The sequence below is a fragment of the Microcebus murinus genome, chromosome 7 (genome assembly GCF_040939455.1).
Source record: "Microcebus murinus isolate Inina chromosome 7, M.murinus_Inina_mat1.0, whole genome shotgun sequence".
Classification (NCBI taxonomy): domain Eukaryota; kingdom Metazoa; phylum Chordata; class Mammalia; order Primates; family Cheirogaleidae; genus Microcebus; species Microcebus murinus.
This window is the reverse complement of record NC_134110.1, coordinates 74,844,761-74,871,109: the sequence shown is the minus strand read 5'-3', so window position 1 is coordinate 74,871,109 and position 26,349 is coordinate 74,844,761. Positions and strand designations below refer to the sequence as shown.

Here is a 26,349-nt window from a genome sequence, read left to right as displayed (position 1 = left end):
AGGACAATTAGACGCATGGTTCAATGTCATGTCTAGTAAGTGGAAAGCTGGGGTCTACACTAAGAGCTGCCTTGTGTTGAGTTTTATTTCCTACCCACATCTGCCCTAACTATTTCACTGTTTCCACCTCCTCGTTTGACCTCTATGTTCTAATAAATCCACAGGAGCAGCCTTTGATCTCTCTCTACACTGACTCCTAAAGATCTCACCTTTTTGTTGCCTCAGTATCCTCAGTGTTCTCACACCTCTCACAGAGCTTTGTTTCCCAGCCAGCCTTGTCTTTTGGGCTTCACTCCATCAGTTAGTATCCAATTATTCCAAAAGTGTTTCTTGGCTATGTCATATGATAGCATATGCTATCATATTCAAAACTTATTTCTAGAATTTTCCTCTAGAATGCCCTCCTCCGAATCTTCCCAGCTCAACAAAAGATAATACAATGTCCCCAGTTTCTCAAGCCAAAACAGTGATAAGTTCTAGTGCATCTAACTCCAGAACGTGTCTTGAATCTCTCTACATCTCTCCATCTTTTCTGCTGCAGTGTAGCCTGAGACATTGTTATTTCTTGTCTGAGTGATGGCAGTATCCCTGGACCTTCTTACTTCGTTAAAGCTATCAAAGTCTTTCTTGACATGTGCCTTTGGGCTTACTGTTCCCTGTCTGTACCTTTTTTTTCCCCAGCTCTTGGTAGGACTTTTCTTGTCTTTCAAACCTTCAGTTACACATCATCTCCTCAGAAAGTCTAGTCCTCAGCCATCTCTTCAAATAGTCCCATCTGGTTTTTTTCTACCTCATTTGTTTCCAAAATTATTCATTTGCTTCTTAGCTTACTTTCTGTCAAAGAAAAATTATACCAGAAAAATTAAACAGCCAAAGACTTTAAGACTATTGCAATAAGGGACAGAAATTGAATTCAACTCCTAACTGAACAAAAGGCAAGAGAGTTTTTAAGAGCTAGAGTAAGCTGGTGGAAAGAAGGGAAAGATTCCACAGTGTAATTAGGCACGGGGGTCCTCAAACTTTTTAAACAGGGGGCCAGTTCACTGTCCCTCAGACCATTGGAGGGCCGTTGGAGAGTGCGGCGCACATTCCACACATGCACACTGTGGGCCCAGGACAAGTCGGCTGCTAAGCAGGACAGGCAGCGGTGGCAAAAACACCAGGCGGGCCGGATAAATATCCTCAGTGGGCCACATGTGGCCCAAGGGCCGTAGTTTGGGGGCGCTTGAGGGCGCCTGAATTAGGGCATCTGTGTTTGCTCATTGGTATTTACCTAAATTAGAATCCTGCATAGTCACTGGGAGATAGCTTCCTTGAAGATTACTTTTCAAAGGGATGGTTCCCAGGTCTTTAAGAAAGACATTGCTGGGTTGTAAAATTGGCAAGACGCTGGGAGAAGAGTTACATCTCAAAGGAGCAGAGAAAGAATATATAATGGAAAGTTTTCTAATGCAAATGCTCTACAAAAAGGAGTCGGGACTGTAGTCAGGAAGAAACTTGTCTAAAGTTTTGTCAAGCTGAAGAGAATCTTAAGGCCATCTTGGTCATCACTGGACTGTAAGATTCACACCAAAAAAAGAAGCTATTTTTCTTCATTCCTAAGTGCTTAGTATAGTCCCTGGCACACATGATCTTCATCAAATTTTGATGAATGACTATGCTATACTGTAATACTAATCTGTGCTATCTTGGATATATAGCATCTCCAGACCTCAGTGTCCTGTAAAATTGAGAGAATCCTATACATCTTCTAGGTTGTTGTCAGGGTTAAATAAGATTATGCATATAAAAGCACCAAGCTTAGGGCTTCAATAACTAGAATATTTCCCTCCTCAGATGCCATGTTTTATAAACAAAGTCTATACAAAGTTCTTAAGATGATATACTCTTTTCAATTATTTTTTTTGCTTTGATTATTGAGAACTTCATTCATGTGTTATTCAAACCTGAATGCTATTAAACATATGTTTATCTTCTACCAACATATTATTGAAAATAATCAAGCATAAGATAAAATGATGATTACCCATGACAAATATAAGAGTAGCTTCACTTTAAACTTGAGACTTCCCAGTAAAAGTGTTTGGCAGGTATCACCATACTCATTGTTGTGGGGCGCGGTGTTAACGCCATTGCAAGATGGCGCCGGCTTTCTGGTCACGCCGATACTACAGGACTGATAAACAGGGTGAACCGCGCAGGTGTAGGGGCTTTTCCTGTCTCATTAAGTATGCATATGAAGGATCTTAGCTTGGCCTATCAGTAACAACCCTCGCGCGCTTTTAACCTATCCCCATCACTTCCCTCCTTCCTTAGAGTATATAAGTGTGTGAGAGCTTGTGCTCAGGGTCTTCCGTATCATGTAAGCTTAAAGGGAACCCCATTAAAGCACGGTCAGAAGAACTCCGGTTGCCGCGTCTTCCTTGTTAGCAACCTGGACAAACGGTGATTTTTTCTGCAGAACTCTCTGGTGTAAGGACTGAGCTTCTCTTACTGGTCAAAGCAGCAACGCTTTGTGAGGCAGGTACAGAGTTTCCTTCTTCAGAAGTTTCTTCAACAAATAGCCCTTGGGAAGACTGTATCTTGCTCTTTCAGACCATTGCAGTACATAGCATGTCGCTCAATCTTTGTAGGTGGGAAGCCTTGGTCACAGAGTGGGCAGGATACCCGGGTACTGGATGAGAAAGTAGAAATAGATACTTCCTTCTTGGCATCTCCCTTTTCTCCTCCTTTCTTTCTCTCCCTTTTCTCCTCCTTTCTTTCTCTCCCTTTTCTCCTCCTTTCTTTCTCTCCCTTCTCGCTCTGGCGGCTCTCGCTCTGGCGGCTCTCGCTCTGGCGGCTCTCGCTCTGGCCTGGCGGCTCTGGCTCTGGCTCTGGCTCTTTTACCGCGGTCCTTCCCTTATGGAAGCAGGGGAGTTTTGGCCATCCCACACGTCAGTTCTGAACTCTACCTCTTCCGAGGTCGTCTTCCGCTGGTGCTTCAAAGTTGTTTCGAGTTTCCCGGGTTTCGGCACCACTTGTCGCGCCCGCCTCGGCAGCAAGGAAGACGCGGCAACCGGAGTTCTTCTGACCGTGCTTTAATGGGGTTCCCTTTAAGCTTACATGATACGGAAGACCCTGAGCACAAGCTCTCACACACTTATATACTCTAAGGAAGGAGGGAAGTGATGGGGATAGGTTAAAAGCGCGCGAGGGTTGTTACTGATAGGCCAAGCTAAGATCCTTCATATGCATACTTAATGAGACAGGAAAAGCCCCTACACCTGCGCGGTTCACCCTGTTTATCAGTCCTGTAGTATCGGCGTGACCAGAAAGCCGGCGCCATCTTGCAATGGCGTTAACACCGCGCCCCACACATTGTTATCTGCAGTAGTAAGTGAATCACAATAAAAGAAGCATATGTACTGCTATATTAGGAAAGTTTTGAGGTGACATTTGTATCTTAGGGTTTGATGGTAGCCAGTATATTATCTTTAAAATCCCTCAACTCAAAGTCATAATTGTATCTACATCAGCAATATAAATTAAAGCATAAACAATTACTATTTTAGCAATCCGTGACTGTCAAACAAACGTGGCTATTTTTATTCTTACTTTTAGGCAATGGATTCATTGTCCTCTTGGTTTGCATAGTTGGGTACAGCATTGCTTTGGTCAGACAATACTCAGTCTTCCATTCAGACACTCACAGGGAGTGGTTTCCCACTTTACATTTCAGTGTTTGACCCCAAACACCATGTGCTCCATTAGACAGTACTGGAGAATTTACCCACATGGATTATGTGTGCTACGTCAGGCTTTTGTCCCCCTGAAAGTAATGAAATGTGGGAGATATAAATACATTTATCCAGAATAACAAGCCCTTCTTTGTAAGGTTCTTTTAATTTTTCCAACATGAGAAAAGTTACAAAGTAAAGGTCTGTGAAATTTATTCAGAAGTATAAAATTACTCCTCCATCATATAGTGGTTTCTTAAAAAGTCAAACATATTAATAGAATTGTCACATTACCTAGTAATTCCACTTCTAAAAAGTATAGACCCAAAAGATGAAAGCAGGGACTTGGACCCTTTCAAACCAATGTTCATAGCAGCAATATTCACAATAGCCAAAATGTAGAAATAGCCTAGATGTCTATTAATAAGTTCATAGATAAAAAGTGGTATATGGGTGTGAGATACACACACATGCACACACATGTACATACACACACGCATGTACATCACACCCCATGTATTATTCAGCTTTAAAAAGGAATAAAATTCTAATTTGTGCTACAATATAGATGAACCTTGAAAATATTATACTAAGCGAAATAAGCTAGACAGAGCAAATATTGCATGATTATATGATTTGTGAAATACATAGAAGAGGCAAATTCATAGAGACAGAAAATAGAATAGAGATTACCAAAAGCTGGGGGGGGCGAGGCATGAAGAATGGGAAGCTATTGTTTATTGAGTACAAAGTTTCTGTTTGGGATGATAAAAAAGCTCTTGAATGGATAGTGGTGATGTTTGTGAAACTTTGTGAATGTACTTAATGCTACTGAGTTGTATAATAATAAGGAGAATGGAAAGTTTAATATTTTATAGTATATATGGTAGTATATTTTACTACCATAAAAATACCATACTATTTTATAGTATATATGGTAGTATATTTTACTACCATAAAAAATAAGTAAATAAACACAAAAATAACTCCCCTTTGGTACAAATACGCCATTCATCCATCATAACACTAAGATTTCTTCCAGATCAAGTAGGGTTGCATGGTAACACGAAAACAGCTCCAGATGTGGGTTCAGAAGTCTTCTCGAATCTCAGCTCTGTAACTTACTGGGGATATGAATTTGAACAAATTACTTAAGTCTTTCACACTTTAGTTTCTTCTAGTTACGTTATCTAACAGAGTTGGTTTAATGACTAAAATTGAAATGCATCTGAAGTACTTTCTAAACTCAACTGTGCAAGTGGATGGAGGCAACTTTTATTATATTAATATATTCCTTAAGAGAGCTTAGTCATAATAATGTTATCATTGAAATGCATTTATTAATTCCAATTTAAATGCCCTAAAATATGAAGTTGTCGTTGGTAAGATTCAGCTAAGATAGCTTTTATCTTTAAATTTTTGTTTTTAAACTATTGAATTCACAATTTTTAGAATTAAAAAAATGCTAAATTTCTGAGGAAACCACATTTTTATTTATCTTTTCTATAATGAATGGTTCATGAAACTTTTTCATTGATCTTATTTCAATACATTTTGTTCATTGTTTAGCCTCATTGTACATATCTGAGGAAGAAATGATAACTATATCACCTTAGAAAGAAGGGACAACTAGACTACAGCTTATCTGGCAGGGAAAAAGTCTTCATTCATATTTAATTACAAGTGTTAAAAAATATTTATTTTGGTACCTGATCTCATCTTTTATTCTTTCACCACATAAACTGTTATCAGTCCCTATACTGTCAAACATATAATAATAATTTTATATTATATCAAATTGGACATTATCTTGGAAAGCCCCTTGGATACATAATGACATTGATATATTTTAAACATCATAAATTAGTACCAAAATTAATGTTATTAAAACAAGTACCAACTAATTTCTTTGTTTCCCTCCTTAGTGGTTATGTCTTTGACTATGATTACTACAGAGATGATTTCTACAACCGGTATGTGAATTTTTCATCCATGTTTTTCTATGATTTAAATTATCTCTTGACTATTTTGTGCATTTATTCATGAGTATTCTTGATTAGAATGTTTGAAACAATACTTTTACAGTTAAAAATAAAAGAAAATACTAAGTCCCAATAAAATGTAATATAGACAGATTTTCCTATCTTCATTATACTTACTGAATTACAGTGTATCTTGAAGTTATATGACTTTGGAGGTGCTTAAGCCCAAAATTTGTTTCTAATGTTTTGATAATATTCTAAAGATTTAATGAACTAATACCGTGTTTCCCCGAAAATAAGACCTACCCATAAAATAAGCCCTAGCAGGATTTCTAAGCATTTGTGCAATATAAGCCCTGCCCCAAAAATGAGACCTAGCGATGGGCATGGCTACACAGCGTATCTGCGCAACCCATGCATTTCGTTGTGGAGTGGTAAAGAAGATGAGCAGCCCTTCTCATCTGCCCCATGAGAGCTCTATTGCTCGACATGAGAGATTGGGGCCAATGGTTCTAAAGGAAATAGAGTCGCAAGAAATTCAGGATGGAATTCGGGGTTTGGAGAATTATGATGATGTTCCAGAAGAGTACGACTTAAGTATATTTGAATAAATGTAGATTGTTGTTCTGTACTTAAAAAAAATAACACATCCCCTGAAAATAAGCCCTAGGGTGTCTTCTTGAGGAAAAATAAATATAAGACCCTGTCTTATTTGGGGGGAAACACAGTAGTAGGTACCAAGTCTGTCGTTGACTTAGAATCCTTCAAGATTGAGAGTTTTGTAAACTCAGAAAATGTCTTCAACATTCTAAAATACCTCACTTTCATGAAACATTGAGAATGCTATGTTGGTTAGAGTCAGTGAAATTTACAAACCGTTCCTGCTTTGCATGATAGTGTGAAGCCATAAAAGTGACCATGCAAGATGAAACCATGCACAGTTGTTCTAAAAATCAATGGAAGAAAATAGGATTGTCCCATGACCTTTAAAAATGTTTGTCAAAATATTAAAAACTCCTTTGTTCTCTTCTCTATAAATATATAGAAAACTATAGGAGAGCTAATAATTATATAGTACACTGTAATTTAAAACACTAAAATATTGAGAATGAATGTGTTTTATTCCTTTAAGAATGAATGTGTTTTACTTCTTTGTTAAAAATAAAAACTTATCAAAGGTAGTCGGACCAACACATGCTTTCTTCTCATTGCATAATAAAACATGGAGCACACATGTGTTGTATGCCTTGGTGAATTGTCATACTCCATTCAACAGTTGAATCGGCTTCAATATTTTATCAATGTTGTGAACTATCTCCAAGAGTCCTTTCAATGTATAGCTCTTTTGCCAGTATGACTTCCTCTCTATTTCTCCATCCCTTTCATCATATCACATCCCCTTTTCTCATTTACATCAATAAGTTTACCTTTGCTGAGTCCCTCTGGCTTCATATCTACAGTCTTTTAAATTGAAGAATGTCAACATCCCTGTGGTCAGCCATTTCTTCCATAATTCCATTTACATTTAATTTAATTTTATTTCCAGAGTTGCCACACTTCAATTCTTTGCTGTACTGTCATTTGTGTTGTCCAACTTCCTTTTTTGACTATCCACTTTTGTAAAATGCCACATGGGTTTATCACTGGGAGACAAGGAGGCATTATAACTACCCAGTTGCTGTCTTGTATAAACTGAATAACCAATGAAGAGATGAACAATGACTGATCACCAACAGACTTTCAAAGAACTGATGTGACTGGTGATCATGGTGATCATGATGCACATTTGTTATTTACATACCCATTTGTGGAAAAGCTAGCAGCAAAGTTTGGACTTTATGACATCACTTATAGTTTATATGTTGTGGCCACTGAAATTTGATTTGTATTGCTGGGAGAACTAGTGCTATTCAACTAAACATTGGTAACTGAAATGCATGCATCTCAAAGACATGCAAAGCAAGGACCAACTGTAGATAGATCACTGGAGCAAAACACAAGGAGGTAAATATCAATTAAGTCTTTAATTATAAGTACTGTTCCAACAAGCAAAAGAAGAAGAAGAAGAGGAGGAGGAGGAGGGGGGGGAGGAGGAGAAGAAGGAAGGGAGGGAGGGAGAGACAGATTGAGAGAGAGAGAGAGAGAGAGAGAGGAGAGAGAGAGAGAGAGAGAGAAAGAAAGAAAGAAAGAAAGAAAGAAAGAAAGAAAGAAAGAAAGAAAGAAAGAAAAAGAAAGAAAGAAAGAAAGAAAGAAAGAAAGAAAGAAAGAAAGAAAGAAAGAAAGAAAGAAAGAAAGAAAGAAAGAAAGAAAGAAAGAGAAAAGAACCCAAGGTACTTTATAAAAATGCAAACTTGTAAAAAAGTTCTCAACAGACATTCTAAAGAGTGAAGAAACACTGTGATCCTTGAAAGGGTATTGTTCTCTCTGCTCCAACCTTAAGGGTTCACAAAAACACAATGTTTCTTCCTTTCTCTGTGCTGTTCCACCTCCTCATACCTGCCTCCACCACATGGTTCACTTGACTTCCATCCTTCGGATCTCTGCACAATCATCATGCTCGGAGAAATTAAGTTCCTCTGTTCCCCTCTCTCAGCAGCAAGCACTGCTCCTTCACAGTACTTCTCCTAATTTGTATTGCTGTATTTCTTTCCCTAGTTACACTGCTTGGTTCATGTCTGCCTTCCTTTGTCTATGAAAGCAACAATGATATTCAGTTTTGCTTATCTTTGTATCTTTGGGGACTCTCAGCAAACCTCACACATAGTGGATATTTACTTTATGTTATTAATTTATCTCCTCAGATTTAGAGACATAGTCATTTTCCCAAAGTCATCCAACTAATTAGTGACAGAACTACAATCCTAAACTAGGCATCCAATTAGATTCAATAATCAACTGTGTGAATATGCAAAACAGGGAGGGAACAATATCACTTGATGGTGCTAAATAAAGGGAAGTAGACTTGCCTACATGGGAATCAGACCCACCACTGTACCTTCATTAGCAGTATGTTCAAACTACCAGTTAAGCAACTTATTTCACTAGTTATACTTTTATGATAAAAATTAATTTTTAAGAATGATGTTGTAAAATAATTTTATAATTTCTATAAAATGTATTTTATTTTAAATATTAAGTAACTTATAATAACTTGTTTTGAAAGTGACATGAACATCTGGCAGCATTAAAATAATCCTAAAAACCCAGAGAGGCTTGTAGACCAGAAACAAGGGTAGGTGGAGTGGTTAAATTTCCCCCCACCTTGCATCTCAAACTGCTGGTGGGCTCCTGAGCTGCTGGAGAGACCTGCCAACACCAGCCCAGAGACCGTTGCCACCAGTGAGCACTGAGCCTTTTGCGGACAAGGCACTGGGTTCCCAGCTCCCTTGGGATACCATATGTCCTGCCCCACAGACCCAAGCCAATCTGCAGGCACCATATTGCTTCATTCTTCCCTTCCGCTCACCTACCCACAGCTTCTGAGACAGACAATTTAGGCACCACCTGGAGGCATCCACAGGGAACAGGACCTTTCCTTTTGGGGCCCTATAGCAGACTGAAGGGTATTCAGATTGTGAGCTCCCTACCCACCTGCCCTCCTAAGTGCTGCTTACCTAGTGACTCCAGCAGAGCAGGGAAAATCCCAAGAAGGAGAGACATTAATCCAGCTTGGGCACTCGGTGGATGACTTGAGACCAACACTCTTCTCCCTGGCAGGGTCAGGGATTGATCTCCAGGGCACCAGGGACAGGCCTGAAGGCCAGATCCTGGACATCCAGGTCTCGATCGCATTGCCCAGGGGCACAGAAGGGATATTGGTGAACTAGTCTACTGAAGTGTATGTGCCTTCAGGGGCAGATTGGAGTGGGTCCTAGCTGCAACGTGCTCAAGGGGCAACCCTCCTCCTGTAGAAGGGCCACACTTCCAGCTTAGGCTGTGATCCGGGGCAGAGAACCTCCCAGCTCTCATCACAGTCAGTGGAAATCTACTGGCTTGAGGTCCTGCCTACTGGCAGAGGCTCGAGAGAAATTGAGGAATGGAAATGGTGGAAAGGAGTGAGACTGGCTCCAGACTACAAGTCTCAGATAGCCCCACTCCCACACGCAGACCTTTTGGCTGAGTGGGGTCATTTCAGCCTCTCACTAGCAGCTTTGCCCAGAAGCAGAGAACAGACCATTGACCCCTGCTAAGAGCATTTGTGGAGCTTGAGGGCAGGCTCACCCAACCCAGCTCTGCTCAGCCTTACTCCCCCACCTGCCCCACTGAAGTGGAAAGTAAGGACACACCTGGAAATTCCAGGGCCCCACCCACCACCTGAGGCACTAGAGTCTCTTTCCAGAGCAGGCATCCTCAAACCACGGCCATGGGCCACATGCAGCCCGCTGAGGACATTTATCTGGCCCACCAGGTGTTTTTGCTGCTGTTGCCTGTCCTGCTTAGCAGCTGACACATCCCAGGCCCACAGTGCACATGTGTGGAATGTGTGCCACACTTTCCAACAGTCTGAGGAACAGTGAACTGGCTCCCTGCTTAAAAAGTTTGAGGACCCTTGCTCCAGAGGAACAAGAGCTGGTTACAGGACCCAAAAACAACACTGCAGCTTGACTATCCCAGCAAGCACCACCTACTGACAGGGAGGTTAATTTGTACACACTTTACTACATTTACTGACTCATCACACAGGGTATAGTCAAATCTCACTCAGAGGCACCACCTACTGGTGCTTTCAGAGACTAAACTGGGCTGGCTCCAAGACTAAACTGCACATGTAATTACCTAAACAAAATTCCAAAGGTAAAAAGCAATAGTTATTTGAGATGGAAAGGAATTATTGAAAGAACTATGGAAGTATGAAGGATCAAGATGAAAACACATGCCCAGAGGAGAACACCAGATCTCTAGCAATGGATTTCAACCAAATTCAGAACACTAAAATGACAGAAGAAGAATTTTAAACATAGATTGTAAGGAAATTCAATGATATGCAAGATAAAATCGATACCTAACACAAAGAAACCACAAAAAAAATACAAGACTTGGAAGAAAAATTCACTAAGGAAATCGAAATATTAAAGAAAAATCCAGCCAGGCATGGCAGCTCACGCCTATAATCCTAGCACTCTGGGAAGTGGAAGGACCACTTGAGATTAGGAGTTCGAGACGAGCCTCATCAAGAATGAGACCCCATATCTACTATAAATAGAAAGAAATTAGCCAGACAACTAAAAATATAGAAAAAATTAGCTGGGCATGGTGGCATATGGCTGTAGTCCCAGCTATTTGGAAAGCTGAGGCAGGAGTATTGCTTGAGCCCAGGAGTTTGTGGTTGTTGTGACCTAAGCTAATGCCATGACACTCTAGCTTGGGTGACAGAGTGAGACTCTGTCTCAAAAAAAAAAAAAAGAAAAGAAAAAAAAGAAAAAGAAAACAGAATTTCTGGAAATGAAGACTTTATTCAAGGAATTACAAACACAGTGGAAAGTCTCATGAATAGGGTAGATCAAACAGAAGAAAGAATCTCAGGGATTGAAGATAACACCTTCCAACTAAATAAGTCAGTTGCAGAGAGAGAGCAGAAAAATAAGAGAGAAGAGCAAAGCCTACAAGAAATGTGGGATTATGTGAAGAAGCCTAATGTGAGAATCATAAGAATCCATGGGGATGAAGAAGAAAATACACAAGGTTTGGATAAGCTATTTGAAGATATAATAGCGGAAAATTTACCAGGCCTTGCTAAAAATCTAGCTATGCAGGTATAAGAAACTAAAGGGCTCCGGGGAAATTCAATGCAAACAGGAAGACACCATGACACACAAGCATCAGACGGACCAAAACAACCACCAAAGAGGCTCTCCTACAAGCTGTAATGCAAAATAAGCAGGTAACCTACAAAAGAAAACCCATCTAAATAACGGCAGACTTCTCAACTGAAAACTTACAAGCAAGAAGAGGCTGGGGCCCCATTCTCACTCTTCTCAAAAAGAATAATGCCCAGCCTAGAATCTTGTACCTTGCAAAACAAAGTTTGTATATGAAAGAGGAATAAAGACCTTCTCAGATAAGCAAAGACTTAAGGGAATTCACCAAGACAAGATCTGCCCTACAGGAAGTACTCAAAACAGTGTTACACATGTATCAGCACAATAAACACTCATGAATGTAAAATCACCCAAAAGCTAAAGATCAAAGGTCAGATACCAGAATGGCTCAAAAGAGAAAACAAAGCAACAAAGTTCAGCCCGACAGGATGAACAGAAATCTGTCCCACTTACCAATTTTCTCAATAAATGAGAGTGGTTTAAACTGCCCACTAAAGAGACATAGGCTGTTGTATGGATAAATATATACAAGCCAAATATCTGCTGTCTTCAGGAAACACATCTAACCCACAAAGATGCATTCAGACTCAAGGTGAAGTAATGGGAAACAATATTTCAAGCAAACAGAAGCTAAAAGAAAGCTGGTATGGCAGTTCTAATTTCAGATAATTTAGTTTTCAAATCAACAAAAGTAATGAAAAACAAAGAGGGTACAGTTCAACAAAAAGACACAACAATTCTAAATATTTATGCACCTCACTTAGGTGCACCCAGATTTATAAAGCAAATCCTACTTGGTCTAAACAAAATGATAAATAGCAACAACATAATAGCCAGAGACTTCAACACCCCTGTGACAGCACAGGACAGATCCTCCAAACAGAAAATCAACAAAGAAACAATGGACTTAACCAGAACTCTAGAACAAATGGGCCTGACTGACAGAACATTCTACCCCAAAACCACTGAATATACATTCTTCTCATCAGCTCATGGGAGATTCTCTAAGATTGACCATATCCTAGACCACAAAGCATGTCTCAAAAAATTTTTAAAAATAGGAGTTATACCATGCATCTTCTCAGGCCACAGTGGGATAAAAATTAGAAATGAACTCCAACAGAGACTCTTATCTCTACACAAAGTCATGGAAACTAAACAACCTCAGCTGAATGGTTATTCATTAAGGAGGAAATCAAGATGAAAATCAAAAGATTCTTTGAACTAAATGACAAAGGAGACGTAGTTATCAAAATATCAGTGGGACACAGCTAAAGCAGTCCTGAGAGGAAAATTTATATCCATAAATACCTACATCCAAAGGACAGAAAGATCACAAATCAACAATCTAATGAAATGTGTCAAGAAACTGGAAAAGGATGAGCAAACCAACCCTAAGGACAGCAAAAGAAATGAAATAACAAAGATCAGAGCAGAGCTAAATGAAATTGATAACTAAAAAACTATATGGAAAATTAATAAAACAAAAAGGTGCTTCTTTGAAAAAATAAAGAAAATGGACATGCCTTTTGTTAGATTAACAAGAAACAGAAAATAAAGAACTCTAATAAGCTCAATTAGGAATGAAAAAGGAGAAATTATAGCTGATACCATGGAAATATAAAATATCATCTATTAATACTATAAAAACCTCTATGCACATAAACTTGAAAACATGGAGGAAATGGACAAATTCTCAGAAACACACAGCCTCCTATGCTCAATCAGGAAGAAATAGAATTCCTGAAAAGATCAATATCAAGTACCAAAATTGAAGTAGCAGTAAAGAAAATTTCCTAAAAAGAAAAATCCCGTACCAGATGGTTTCACACCACAATTTGACCACACTTACAAAGAAGAACTGGTACCTATCCTGCAGAATGTATTTCACAACATCAAAAAGGAAGGAATCTTTCCCAGCACATTTTATAAAGCCAACATCAACCTGATACCAAAATTAGAAAAGGCTACAACAAAAAAGAAAACTACAGAACAATATCCCTTATGAATATAGTTGCAAAAATTCTCAACAAATTCCTAGCTAACCAAATTCAGGTGCTTATCAAAAAAATAATCCATCATGACCAAGTGGGCTTCATCCCAGAGATTCAGGCATAGTTCAACATAAGCAAATCTATAAATGTAATTCACCACATAAATAGAAGTAAAAACAAATACCATATGATCCTCCTAATAGACTTAGAAAAAGCATTTGACAAAATTCAGCACCCTTTTATGATAAGAATGCTTAACAAAATAGGCACAGATGGCACTTACCTAAAAATGATAAAAACCATATATGACAAACCCACAGCCAACATCATACTGAATGGGGAAAAATTGAAAGCATTCCCACTTAGAACTGGAGCCTGACAAGGCCCTCTATCACCACTTCTATTCAACATAGTGCTGGAAGTCCTAGCCACAGCAATCAGATAAGAGAAGGAAATCAAGGGGCATCTAAATGGGGGAAGAAGAGGTCAAACTACTGTTCATTGCTGACAATATGATCCTATATCTAGAAAACCCCAAAGATTCTGACATGAGACTACTGGAATTGATAAACAAATTCTGCAAGGTCTCAGGTTACAAACTCAATGTGCAGAAATCAGTAGCATTCCTATAAAACAACAACAGTCAACTGAGAACCAAATAAAAGACTCAATATCCTTCACAATTGCAACAAAGGAAATAAAATGAACCAGATGGTTTAAACATATGAATATGTTTAAACATATGAATATGTTTAAGTAGGTGAAAGACCTCTACAGAGAGAACAATTATTGAGGAAGGAAATAGCAGAGGACGTAAACAGGTGGAAGACCATACCATGCTCATGGGTGGGCAGAGTCAACATTGTTAAAATATCTATACTACCCAAATTGATCAACAGATTCAATGCAATCCCTATTAAAATACCAACATCATTTTTCTCAGATATAGAAAAAATAATTCTACATTTTGTATGGAACCAGAGAAGACCATGTATAGTAAAAGCAATCTTAAGCAAAAAGAACAAATTGGAAGGCATCAATTTACCAGACTTCAAGATATACCCCAGGGCTATGGTAACTAAAACACCATGGTACTGGCACAAGAACAGAGACATAGAACAATGAAACAGAACTGAGAACCCAGATATAAAACCATCCTCATATACCCATGTAATCTTTGACAAAGCACACAAAAATATACACTGAGGGAAAGAATCATTATTCAATAAATGGTGCTTGAAAAATCGGATAGCCACATGTAAAAGACTGAAACAGGATCTGCACCTTTCATCTCCCACAAAAATCAACTCACAGTGCATAACATACTTAAACCTGAGGCTTGAAACTATAAGAATTCTATAAGAAAATTTTGAGAAACCTCTTATGGACATTGGCCTAGGGCAAGAATTTATGAAGAAGACCCCAAAAGCAATCACAGCAACAACAAAAATAAATAAATGGGACCTGATCAAATTAAAAAGTTTCTGCACAGCCAAGGAAACTATCAGGAGAGCAAACAGACAACCTACAGAATGGGAGAAAATATTTGCATGCTACACATCAGATAAAGGGCTAATAACTAGAATTTATGTAGAACTCAAGAAAATCAGCAAGAAACAGTCAAGCAACCCTATCAAAAAGTGGACAAAGGACATAAACAGAAACTTTTCAAAAGAAGATAGACTAATGGCCAACAAACATGAAAAAATGCTCAACATCTCTAATTATCAGGGAAATACAAATCAAAACCACAATTAAATATTACATAACTCCAGTGAGAATGGCCATCAAAAAGTCCTAAAACAATAAATGTTGTAGTGTATGCGGAGAAAAAGGAACACTCACACACCGCTGGTGGCACTGCAAACTAGGACAACCTCTGTGAAAACTAATATGGAGATTCAGCAATCCCATTGCTGGGCATCTACTCAGAAGAACAAAAGACATTCTATAGAAAAGACATCTGCACTAGAATGTTTATAGCAGCACAATTCACAATTACAAAGATGTGAAAACAACCCAAGTGCCCATCAATACAGGTGTGGATTAATAAAATGTGGTATATTTATACCACGGAGTTCTACTCAGCTGCAGAAAACAATGGTGATCTAGCACCTCTTGTATTATCCTGGATAGACCTGGAACCCATTCTACTAGGTGAAATATCACAAAGATGAAAAAACAAGCACCACATATACTCACCATCAAATTGGTATTAACTGATCAACACTTATGTGCATATATGGTAGTAACATTCATTGTGTGTCGGGCAGGTGGGACAGGGAGGAGAGGATGGGTATATTCATACTTAATGGGTATAGTGTGCACCGTCTGGGGGATGGACACGTTTTAAGCTCTGACTCAGGTAGGGCAAAGACAATATATGTAATGAACATTTAAACCCCGTAATATGCTGAAATTAAAACAAAACATATAATACAATAAAAAATAAGAAAAGAATAATAATCCTATTTTACTATTAAGAAAAGATAACATTTACACAGGTTTTTATACTCTTTGAACATTTTAGTTTTGGGCAACTGTAAAGACATTTCTACTCTAGCTTTTTTTCACTTTCTATGAATGAAGTTTTCAATTAATATACATTGTTTTATAATCTGTGTCACTATAAAACCACTTTAACATCTCTTAACTGTTTTCTATCATGTGACTTCCTTACACATTTAAAAGATTTCTACCTAAAATGGAGTTTTGCTCTAGAAGGTAGGAGACCCAAGTTTTAGGAACTAGCCCTTTAACTTTGGACAAGTCAGGTTTTCAGTTTTCTCCTCTTTAAAAGGAAGCCATTCTATGCATTTTACTACTTAGAAATTATAGCTCAATAAAATCATTAGACAGAAAGATCAATCAATCTTACTTGCCAAAGAACAAGAGCCTTAAACAAATAATTATAGAAGCTGTAGCTTTCAGATGACTCTCCACTACACAACGGATCTATGAACAATTTTCAAAATCATTTATTTGTTTTATATACAATCTGTTTGGCTTATAAGTATGCAGTAGACCAGTATGGTTGTAATGCTAACAAACTGTCTGAGCAATCTGTGCTCTCATTAGTTTATTTTCCATTTTTTCCAGTTGGCTAAGAAAGACATAAGCATCTGCCACTAGTGGATCTACTCTAGAACTCCCTGTAAACATAAAATACTGTGAAAGAAAAACAGAATGGAGAGACTGGGCAAGATCCGTAGCTCATATAGTCACTGCTAACTATTTTATGCACAGTGATTTCTCATAAATTATACCTTGTATTTATGGTTACATTTTTGTCCTCTTTTGAGTAAAGGCACAAACTTGAGCAAGTTATTTAATGCCACAAAATCTATTATCTTATCTGGTAGATAAACAAGAAGTTAATGCCTAACTCATTAAATTGTTCTAAGAATTAAATAACATAACATATGTATAATGATCAGCATTATGCCTAATATGTTTTTCATGCTTAATCAATGTTAGGTACCAGTAACAGTTAACAGTAACCATTAACAATGATGCTGAATGTGTTTCTTATACTGAGATTCATATAGCAATGTCCATAGAACTGAGAAAAAAACTGGTTGGTCAGCTGTCTTTCCATAATGGTTCATTGGGACACCTCCGAATCATTCTGCTTTTATTGTTTTCCCTTTCTCTGCTCCCTAAAGTGTTGCAGCTGCAGCTGAACACTCTTACCTGCAGAGAGAAAGCACTCAGTTGTTTCTGTTAACCCCATACTTCTTTGTTTAGGTCAAGAATACAGAAATCACACTAGTTATATTTAACAGGAATAATTGCATATAAAAACATGCTAACTGGGTATTAAGGAACTGAAAAGGCACAAAGAAAACACTATTGTATAATGGAATCAGCAATTGTAGTAAGCAGCCACCACCTCAAGGGATGGGGAAACAAAAGAAGAGTTTAGGATTATCAGAACTTGCTTAGAAGAGTCTAATAGAGCTGAAATCGTGAGTAGAACATTCTGCTCAGCTAATGCTGCTGTATCTGAGTCCCCACAGGTGGAACATGTAGGGCCAGCCTCAGACCTCAGAGGAGGGGATATGGGTTGGGGGTACTAGGGAGTGTGTAGAGGCTGTTCTGCAAATGTGGCAAAATTACTCAAACTGGATTCTGCTGCTGCTCCTGGAATGAATTTTCATTGCCAGGGTGAAAAAACCAAAGGTTGGGTAATATTAACAAGAGCAGGAAGCCAAAACACAAATAAGCAAAACACAAAAGAGCAAGTCCCTTTGTCCTGTTCCAGTCTTGCAGTCTCCCTCTCGGGTTCTTTCCTGGCTGACCCCAGCAGAAGTCAGCTGCCCACTCCTTCCAGAAATGGGGTTTGCAGGGAACCCCAGCTGTGACTAAGGGTAAGTCTGAAGCCAAGAAATAATAGAGTAATAACACATCATGGCTGGGCAAGGTGGCTCACACCTGTAATCCTAGCACTCTGGGAAGCCCAGCCAGGCGGATTGCTCAAGGACAGGAGTTAGAGACCAGCCTGAGCAAGAGTGAGACCCTGTCTCTACTAAAATTAGAAAGAAATTAATTGCCCAACTATTAATATATAGAAAAAATTAGCCAGGCATGGTGGCACATGCCTGTAGTCCCAGCTATTGGGGAGGCTGAGGCAGGAGGATTGCTTGAGCCCAGGAGTTTGAGGTTGCTGTGAGCTGGGCTGACGCCACAGCACTCTAGGCCGGGCAACAGAGTGAGACTCTGTCTCAAAAATAAATAAATAAATAAAATAACACATCATGTTGTCATCCTATTTCTGCCAGGTTTGGAGATTCTAATGTTATTAAGAGTGTTCAACTTTTAGATAGCTTTAGCTTAGAAAACTTCTTTACACAAAGTTTCATCTTATTGTGACTTCTTTAAGTGTCTATGCATGGATTCAGGGATCATGAAGAGTATCACTAAGTAGTGGATTTTGAGTGGTTATTCTAAACTTTTTTCTATATGACACACAGCATTCCCAAACAATTTATAGCATTGAATGGCATTTTCTTTGAAATGGCCAAGTATTATTCTAAGTGCAGGACATTGAATATTATTCAAACTAGATATTATACTCTAACAAGCAAAATAAAAGGAGATGTATACCTAAAATTATATTGATTCCCCCAGAGAATGTTTTTAATTTCTGAGATATTAATAGTCTAAGTCCAACCTTTTTTTCAATAATATTGGGAAGAATCCTGAGCAGTTTATAACTTCCAGTGATAAGTAAACTGTTATTAATAGTGAAAAAGAAACACCAGAGGTGCTTTATCATATAAAAAACACATATACATTTTAAATGATTCAAAGTGGGTGTTGTTAAATTCTGGAACCATTGTTCCATACCTTGTGTTAATTAACCACAGAAAAGCTACTAGAGTGTCAGTTTATGAAAGAATCCAAATTCAATCTACAGTTGTTTCAGATCATAGATTCTAGAGCACAGTGTATATTCATGAATATTGGAAAGCATATTAACAAGAAGCAATGTCTGTTTTGTTGTGCAAATTTAAATTAGCATCTGGTAGAATGGTATTCCATGTAAAACAGTTGAAAATAAAAGCATGGTACAGTGGACAAGGGGTATGACTTAAAGTCAGAAGACATGAATTTCAGGCCTAGATGCACTTGTGTTGAATGGTTAAACTTGCGGATGTTACACTCTTCCTTTTTTTGCCAGTTTCCTTCATGGACAAAATGGCTTAATATTAATAGTACCAACCTCACAGAATTATAAGAGTTAAATGAGAAAATGATTTTATTGATCTATAACCTCAAAATGGCCATTTGAATGTATTAACTTTTTAATTACACAAAGCTGTATACAAAATATAGTAGATGGCAATGTTAGACAAACTATAAAGATTATATATATTAAGGTCAAAATATTGCAAAAGAGATCATTCATGATTGCAATCAACTTGCCTTTTTTTTTTTTTGTATGTCATCTGTATTTAATATTGGAAAAACAGTTTAGCATGTATGCCCTATGGGTTGTATATTAATTTTATAATCTTTATGTAGAGAAATAGTATATGAAAACAGATTCAAATTATCCAACCTGGGACTAGAATGGGAAAACCTAGGTATTTTTTTTTTATTTTGGCATATTATGGGGGTACAGATTTTAAGGTTTCAATAAATGCCCATTTCCCCTCCTCCCCCCAAAAGTCTGAGTCTCCATCATGACCATCCCCTAGATGGTGTGCATCTCACTCATTATGTATGTATATACCCGCCCCCCTCCCCCCTCCCACCTGCCCAATACCCTATTACTGTAGTACCTATGTGTCCACTTAGGTGCTACTTGGTTAATACCAGTTTGCTGGAGAATATATCTGGTGCTTGTTTTTCCATTCTTGGGATACTTCACTTAGTAGTATGGGTTCCAGCTCTAACCAGGAAAATATAAGAGCACATCAACTTGCCTTTAAAAGCATGTTCAGAAAGGTTTTGCACATGATCCTGGGGGAAAAGTTCACAGAATACCTTGGAAAAGTTTAATGACAAAAAATACCAATATAAATTTTTCATTTACTGGTCTCAAGTGGAGTGTGCCTTTTAAAATTATTTTTTGATTCAGTTGTAACCAAAAATTTATTTTAAGTCAGGGTGGAAATTATAGACAGAGTTTGTGAGTTTTGAGTAGATCAAACAATATAGGAAACAGATACACCAGCAGCCTATAAGAATGGTTTGTGTGGACTTCAAATGTATCTTCTTACAAATGAACAGGCACCTTAATTTGGTTTTATAGATAATATGCCTGTCAAAATTAAGCATGCTGAAAGGGAGGGTTTGAGGTTGAATCATGACATGGGGCAAGACCTCTGGTCCTCTGATACTAATCTACATACACCTACTGAAAGGTCCTGATGAGAATATGGCCCTGAACTTGTTCTTAGGTTTTGCCTCTAGGCAGCCCAGAGATTTAGGCCCTGAGTACAGACCACATATTTTTATTAGTATTAACTACATAGTGACTGTAAGTTTTGATTTGTGAGTAGGGAAAATGAAGAACTATTTTCATATGGGCAATTTAGAAGAAGATAGGTAATGACCAAAAAATTCTTGAAATAACCATTCATCTAAAGTGAAAATTGAATATTCAGTAACAAAAATACTATGGACATGTCACATTTTCAAAATGTTTTCTTGTTTTTAAAATCATATTAGTTGACAGCAAAAAATAAGCATGAAGCCGGGCGTGGTGGCTCACGCCTGTAATCCTAGCTCTCTGGGAGGCTGAGGCGGGCGGATTGCTCGAGGTCAGGAGTTCAAAACCAGCCTGAGCAAGAGCGAGACCCCATCTCTATTATAAATACAAAGAAATTAATTGGCCAACTAATATATATAGAAAAAGTTAGCCGGGCATGGTGGCGAATGCCTGTAGTCCCAGCTACTTGGGGAGCCTGAGGCAGGAGGATCGCTTGAGCCCAGGAGTTTGAGGTTGCTGTGAGCTAGGCTGACGCCACGGCACTCACTCTAGCCTAGGCAACAAAGCGAGACTCTGTCTCAAAAATAAAAAATAAATAAAAAAAAAAAATAAGCATGAAGTCAAAAGTCTAACAATCAGGTAATGATTTATTAGAATATGGTACATCTACTTGAGAAAGTGCATCACAGAAGTTAAAATAAACATTAAGAAGACCATTTAGCAGGCTTGAGAAATGTGTTTAATATAAACCAAAGAGAATTAACTAGAATACATGACTGTACATATATTATGCTTTCAATTAGGTAATAAATATGGATGCTTACAGAAATAAGATTAAAGGGTTATAGTAGTTGTTTTAGGGTCTAAGATTGAGAGTTATAGTTGTTTTCATGTATTTTTTCCAAAATGTTACCTTATTATTGCTAAAATTTAATAATAACAAGCTCTTTATCTTAAAAAGCACACAATTATATTTATTTTCTATGTTAATATGTCATTAAATTTCTTTTGTCCAAAAAATAGTTATTCTTTAAGAACATAGATGAAATCAAATATCCTTATTGTTCCTAGAGACAAGTTTTGTCTATTTTATCAAGTAAATTAATATTAAAATTAGTATGTTTTAGCATGTTAGGTTTTAGCATTTGCTAGATAATAAAATTACATATCTCAGATATTATTTAAAGCAAACAAAAGTACGAACAAGAAAAAGGTACCTGGAAAGTAGAAATGTTTACTAAATAAAACAAATTAAATATTCAAATTTCCTCCATGGATTGCTTTTATTAAAATCTGAGTGCATTTATTTTATTTACTACTTGATGGTAAATCTTTTAGAGTTTTCATTTTATAGGGGATCTTAGTGAAGGAAGAATTATGCATTTGGTGTCATTATAAACCATTATCTATTTGATGACTAAGTAAGAGGGAGAAAATTATTCTGACCAAGAAATATTAGGAAAAATCAAGGATTATTAAAGGAAAGGAGAAAGAATATAATTCTAATAGGACAAGGAACAAAAAGAACTAAGAGGGAGGAAGAAACTTAAAGCTTTTAACTGACCTTTGAGATTTAGATTCCATTTAGCTCTGTTGGACTGGCAACTTTGTTGTCCGTCTATAATCTTAAGTGGACTATCTCCTTAGTCTCAACACTATTTGCCAATATAATGGTTTGTGAGGGTGAGATTTCTTTGATTTATTGTAGACAGAATTCTGATGAGAAGGCTTGTCTCTTTCTAGGATGCCTCCCACCTACTTTTCTCTGCATTTGGAAGAACCTCATCTTGCAAAACCAGAACACCTGTCCCTCTCTTCCCATCCTTGTCTTGCTATGTCTTTATGCATTAGGACAACAACCAGTCTTACATCCTTTTATTTCTGATAAACTCAAGGGTGTCCAATGAAGTTTTTAAAAGTCTCCATTTCCAGCCAGGCGCAGTGTCTCACACCTATAATCCTAGCACTCTGGGAGGCCGAGGTGGGAGGATCGCTTGAGGTCAGGAGTTCAAGAGCCTGAGCAAGAGCAACACCTCATCTCTAAAAATAGAAAAAAAATAGCCAGTCATGGTGGTATGCACCCGTACTCCCAGCTACTTGGGAGGCTGAGGCAGGAGGATCACTTGAGCCCAGAATTTTGAGGTTGCTGCGAGCCAGGCTGACACCATAAGCTAACACCATAGCACTCTAGCCCTGGCGACAGAGCCAGACTATGTCTCCAAAAAAAAAAAGAAAGAAAGAAAGAAAAATAATCAAAAAGTCTCCTTCTCCATTAAATATTGTAAAATTAAAAATTATGGTCTCCTGTCAAGTACCCACACCTTTCTTTAATTTTGTCTTTGAAATCCATATCACATTAAAATATTTAAGTTCTTAAGCTGCTTATCTTCCCATCAGAGTGGGAGAAAGAATTGGTAAAATTTACCTGATTCCTGAGTAAGAAATGAGTCATCTTCCTTTGAAGCAACTCACCAAAATATTGAGAGAACCAGGTCCTCTCCCCACAGGAATTTATACCAAGGGAAACAACATACACTAATGTTCCTAAAATGTATGGCCCACATTAAAATATGTCACAAGTACAGTGAGCAAATGCAGCTCTCTTTTCTTAATATAAGATCAGGCCATGTCAACATTGAAAGCTTTGTATTATTAGTACTTAGCTGGGAGAAGCAATAGAAATATTGGTAAACATTCTGGTCTCCTATAAAATAGTACTGAATTACGTTATAATTAAAGTAGCAATGAATATGTTGACTCTACTTGGCCTGTATTTTCACTGTAACATTCTAACATCATTATACATTTTAATGGTGCTTTAGAGATTTTCTTACCCCAATTTACAGATGAGCTTATTTAATGAACACGTTCAATTGTACATTGGTGGTCTAAGGAAATGGTCCCTCAAAAAGAGCTTGCCTTTCATCTCAAGTGACAACTTCTATCCTGACAAAAGCAATCGATCGCCATGTTTTTTTTTTTCTCCCTCAATTGTTTTGGGTGGTTTTGCTCATGCAAAGTGCCTTTGTATTTTGGTTCGCTGACTTAAGGTGTTCTGTGAATTCAACTTATAAATAACTAATGCAGACCTTGTTTTGTAATTGAAATAAGGGGCAGATTTAGTTAGCCCTTTTGATTTCCAAGCCCCTAGTGGTTTGGACGATATTCATAACCCTTTTCAACCTTACCCTGCCTGTACTTTTTGAAGTAAACTATCATGTGTTGACATCCATGACCTCTTCTTTGCCAGAAGTTCTTCAGCTCTAATGGACTTTGCTTATTCTCAGAGGATGGCACCTCTCTTGAACTCTGTCTCATTTCATTTCTTTTTCCTTTCCAGACATCTCTTAGTTTTTCCCCAGCATGTTCTAAGTCATTTTTGAACATTTTAGCTCTCTAATGTAGGAAATATTCCTAGTCCTAAGGAGTTCTCCTCGAAATTTGGTTTAAATAGTGCTTTTCTCTCCTACGGTATGATAGTTTCAAATGCTTCTGGATGAATATTTGGAAACTAGCCTGTCTTAATTTTTATTATATTTCATATATTATTTCCCAAAAAGATATTATTACATTTTTATCTATGTGTAAACAAGATGTAATTTTGTGAAATAGCCCCTTATAGAAGTTGTTTTTTTATTGTTTTCTTCCTGTTATAGTTTTCTCTTTTCTTACCTTCATTGGATTATGTTATTGACTATTTTAAAGCAATTGCAAGGCCATAATGTATATAATGGTGTTGCAATAAAATATGTAACAATCATAATTCTAAGTCAATAATGCTGTTTTTTCTTCAGTGGACAATATAATTATACATCCAGGTCACTAGCAAGTAGTTTTATTTATTTATTTTTTGCAAGTAGTTTTAAAAATAAGCAAATATATTCCAGTATTTTTTCTTTGATTGCTTCTCCAATGTGCTGTCATAAATTTGTTGTATTTGTGTGTGCAGTAAAAATTATATGAAGCTTTCGAATCTATGAATTACATATTTATATAAAAGAGTTTAACTCTTTTATATAAAAGAGTCTTATACTTTGATTCCTTTTGTTGTTTAATGGAAATACATTGATTGTGGTGAATGTCATTGTTCATTTTTTAGCAAAAGTATAAATTTTATTGATTTTTTATTAAAGAAATTTTTCAATAGCTAACTTTAAATATATCTCTAGTCTCAATTTGCACATATAGCGAATGGTCAGAATAATAAAAAGATATCATTATAAATACCTCCTACCAGTACTTTAGCCAATGAAGTTTTGTCCTCATGCTAGCTTCAGGTCATTCAAACTTAGTCTTTTTTCTACAGTCAGAGGAGCCTTTTTATTATTTAAAAATTTCTCAGAGAAGGTGCAGCACCATATTGATTTGTCTTTCATAGTTGTTTTCTTTAATCTGGTTTTACTTCAATTTTTTTTTTCTTTCTGAGCTCTGTTTTCTGATGAGACAATAATTTTCTTTCTTTGTTCCTGATTCTGCATGATCTTTTTCTCTTTGCAAACTCATGTGCCAATAAATATCTGATGTTTTAGAGGAAGATTTCTGTTTATAAGAAGGAAAAATCTGTTTATCCAAACAAAGAAATGTACTTGGGGGAAAAAAAGGTCAGCATAATTTCACAAATTGCATGATACTATTAGAGCAAAGCTCCCGTCCTTTCATATATTACAAATGAATTCATATTGGGGATCAGATTCTAATGTCGAGAAAACAGAAACTATGTTACCATCCTATTTTCTTAGTGAAAAATTAATCTGCCAATAAACACATGCATCTTAATGGAGAACAAAAGCAACAAAAAAAAATTATTGAAATTTTCTATCAGGACATTCTCTTAATCATCTCGCACATTTGATAGAACGCGTAGGCATCAAACCAACTCTCAGCCCCTTTTGTGCTTTGTAAAGGTTATTTGACTACCATGGACGTGTGCCTCCACCTCCTCGCGCAGTCATCCCACTAAAGCGTCCCAGAGTGGCTGTGACAACAACTCGCAGGGGGAAAGGAGTCTTTTCCATGAAAGGCGGATCAAGATCTGGTGCTAGTGGGTCTTCATCGGGCTCTAAATGTAAGTAATGTTCTTCATTTTATTTCTCTTTAAAGAAGGGTGAGGTTAACTATAATTTCACGAATCCCTGTATTCAATAAATCAGGTAATTATAAAGTACCTGATATGTACAAAATTAATTAGGGAATGATAAAATGGATAAGAAATGGTCTGTGCTTTCCACCACACTGTGTTGCAAAAGGGGAGACAGACAAAAACATGACTAACAAAAACCCAGGACCAATTTGCAAAGTATTTCATCAGAGCAAATAATGTGTTCTCATCTCACTTAGCTTGTAACATGTTCAACTCCTGAGAAAAATATGTTGCTTTTAATGGAGAAATGATTTCACTTCAAAAGGGAGTGCATTTACTGTCTTCTCAGAGAAACATTATGCAAAATTAGTTCATGTTTTGAATATTTGAGCAATTCAGAAAGGTAAACCACAGAGATGTTAAAAGCATAACTTAGTATATTATTCTAAATTATGAAATATACCATAACTGAAAACATATATAATATAATAAAAATACAATTAATATTTACATAATTTTACATTAATTAGTAAAAAGTAGAGATACAAACTTTCTAACTAAACACACTGCTAAATTATTATATAGACTGATTCAGAAAAAAATATCTAATATGTTATTAGAATATATTTCCTGGCTGGGTGCAGTGGCTGGTGCCTGTAATGCTAGCACTCTGGGAGGCCAAGGCAGGAGGATTGCTTGAGCTTAGGAGTTCAAGACCAGCCTGAGCAAGGGTAAGACCTACACTCATGTGCACATGTGGAAATAACATTTGTCAGAAATCAAGCAGGTGGAGGGGGAGGAGAGGATGGGTAAATTCA

The 26,349-nt window shown here is 37.2% G+C and overlaps 1 protein-coding gene across 9 annotated transcripts in view; it reads left to right on the top strand.

Moving 5' to 3' along the window:
• Positions 1–26,349, top strand: part of RALYL (RALY RNA binding protein like) — a 658,122-nt gene that overhangs the window by 568,880 nt on the left and 62,893 nt on the right. For all 9 annotated transcript variants that reach the window (XM_076005192.1, XM_012774231.3, XM_076005191.1 and 6 more), the window contains 2 exons: positions 5,642–5,689; positions 25,356–25,516. In XM_076005192.1, the coding sequence (XP_075861307.1) occupies positions 5,642–5,689; positions 25,356–25,516 (209 nt within the window). The remainder of the gene's footprint in view (positions 1–5,641; positions 5,690–25,355; positions 25,517–26,349) is intronic.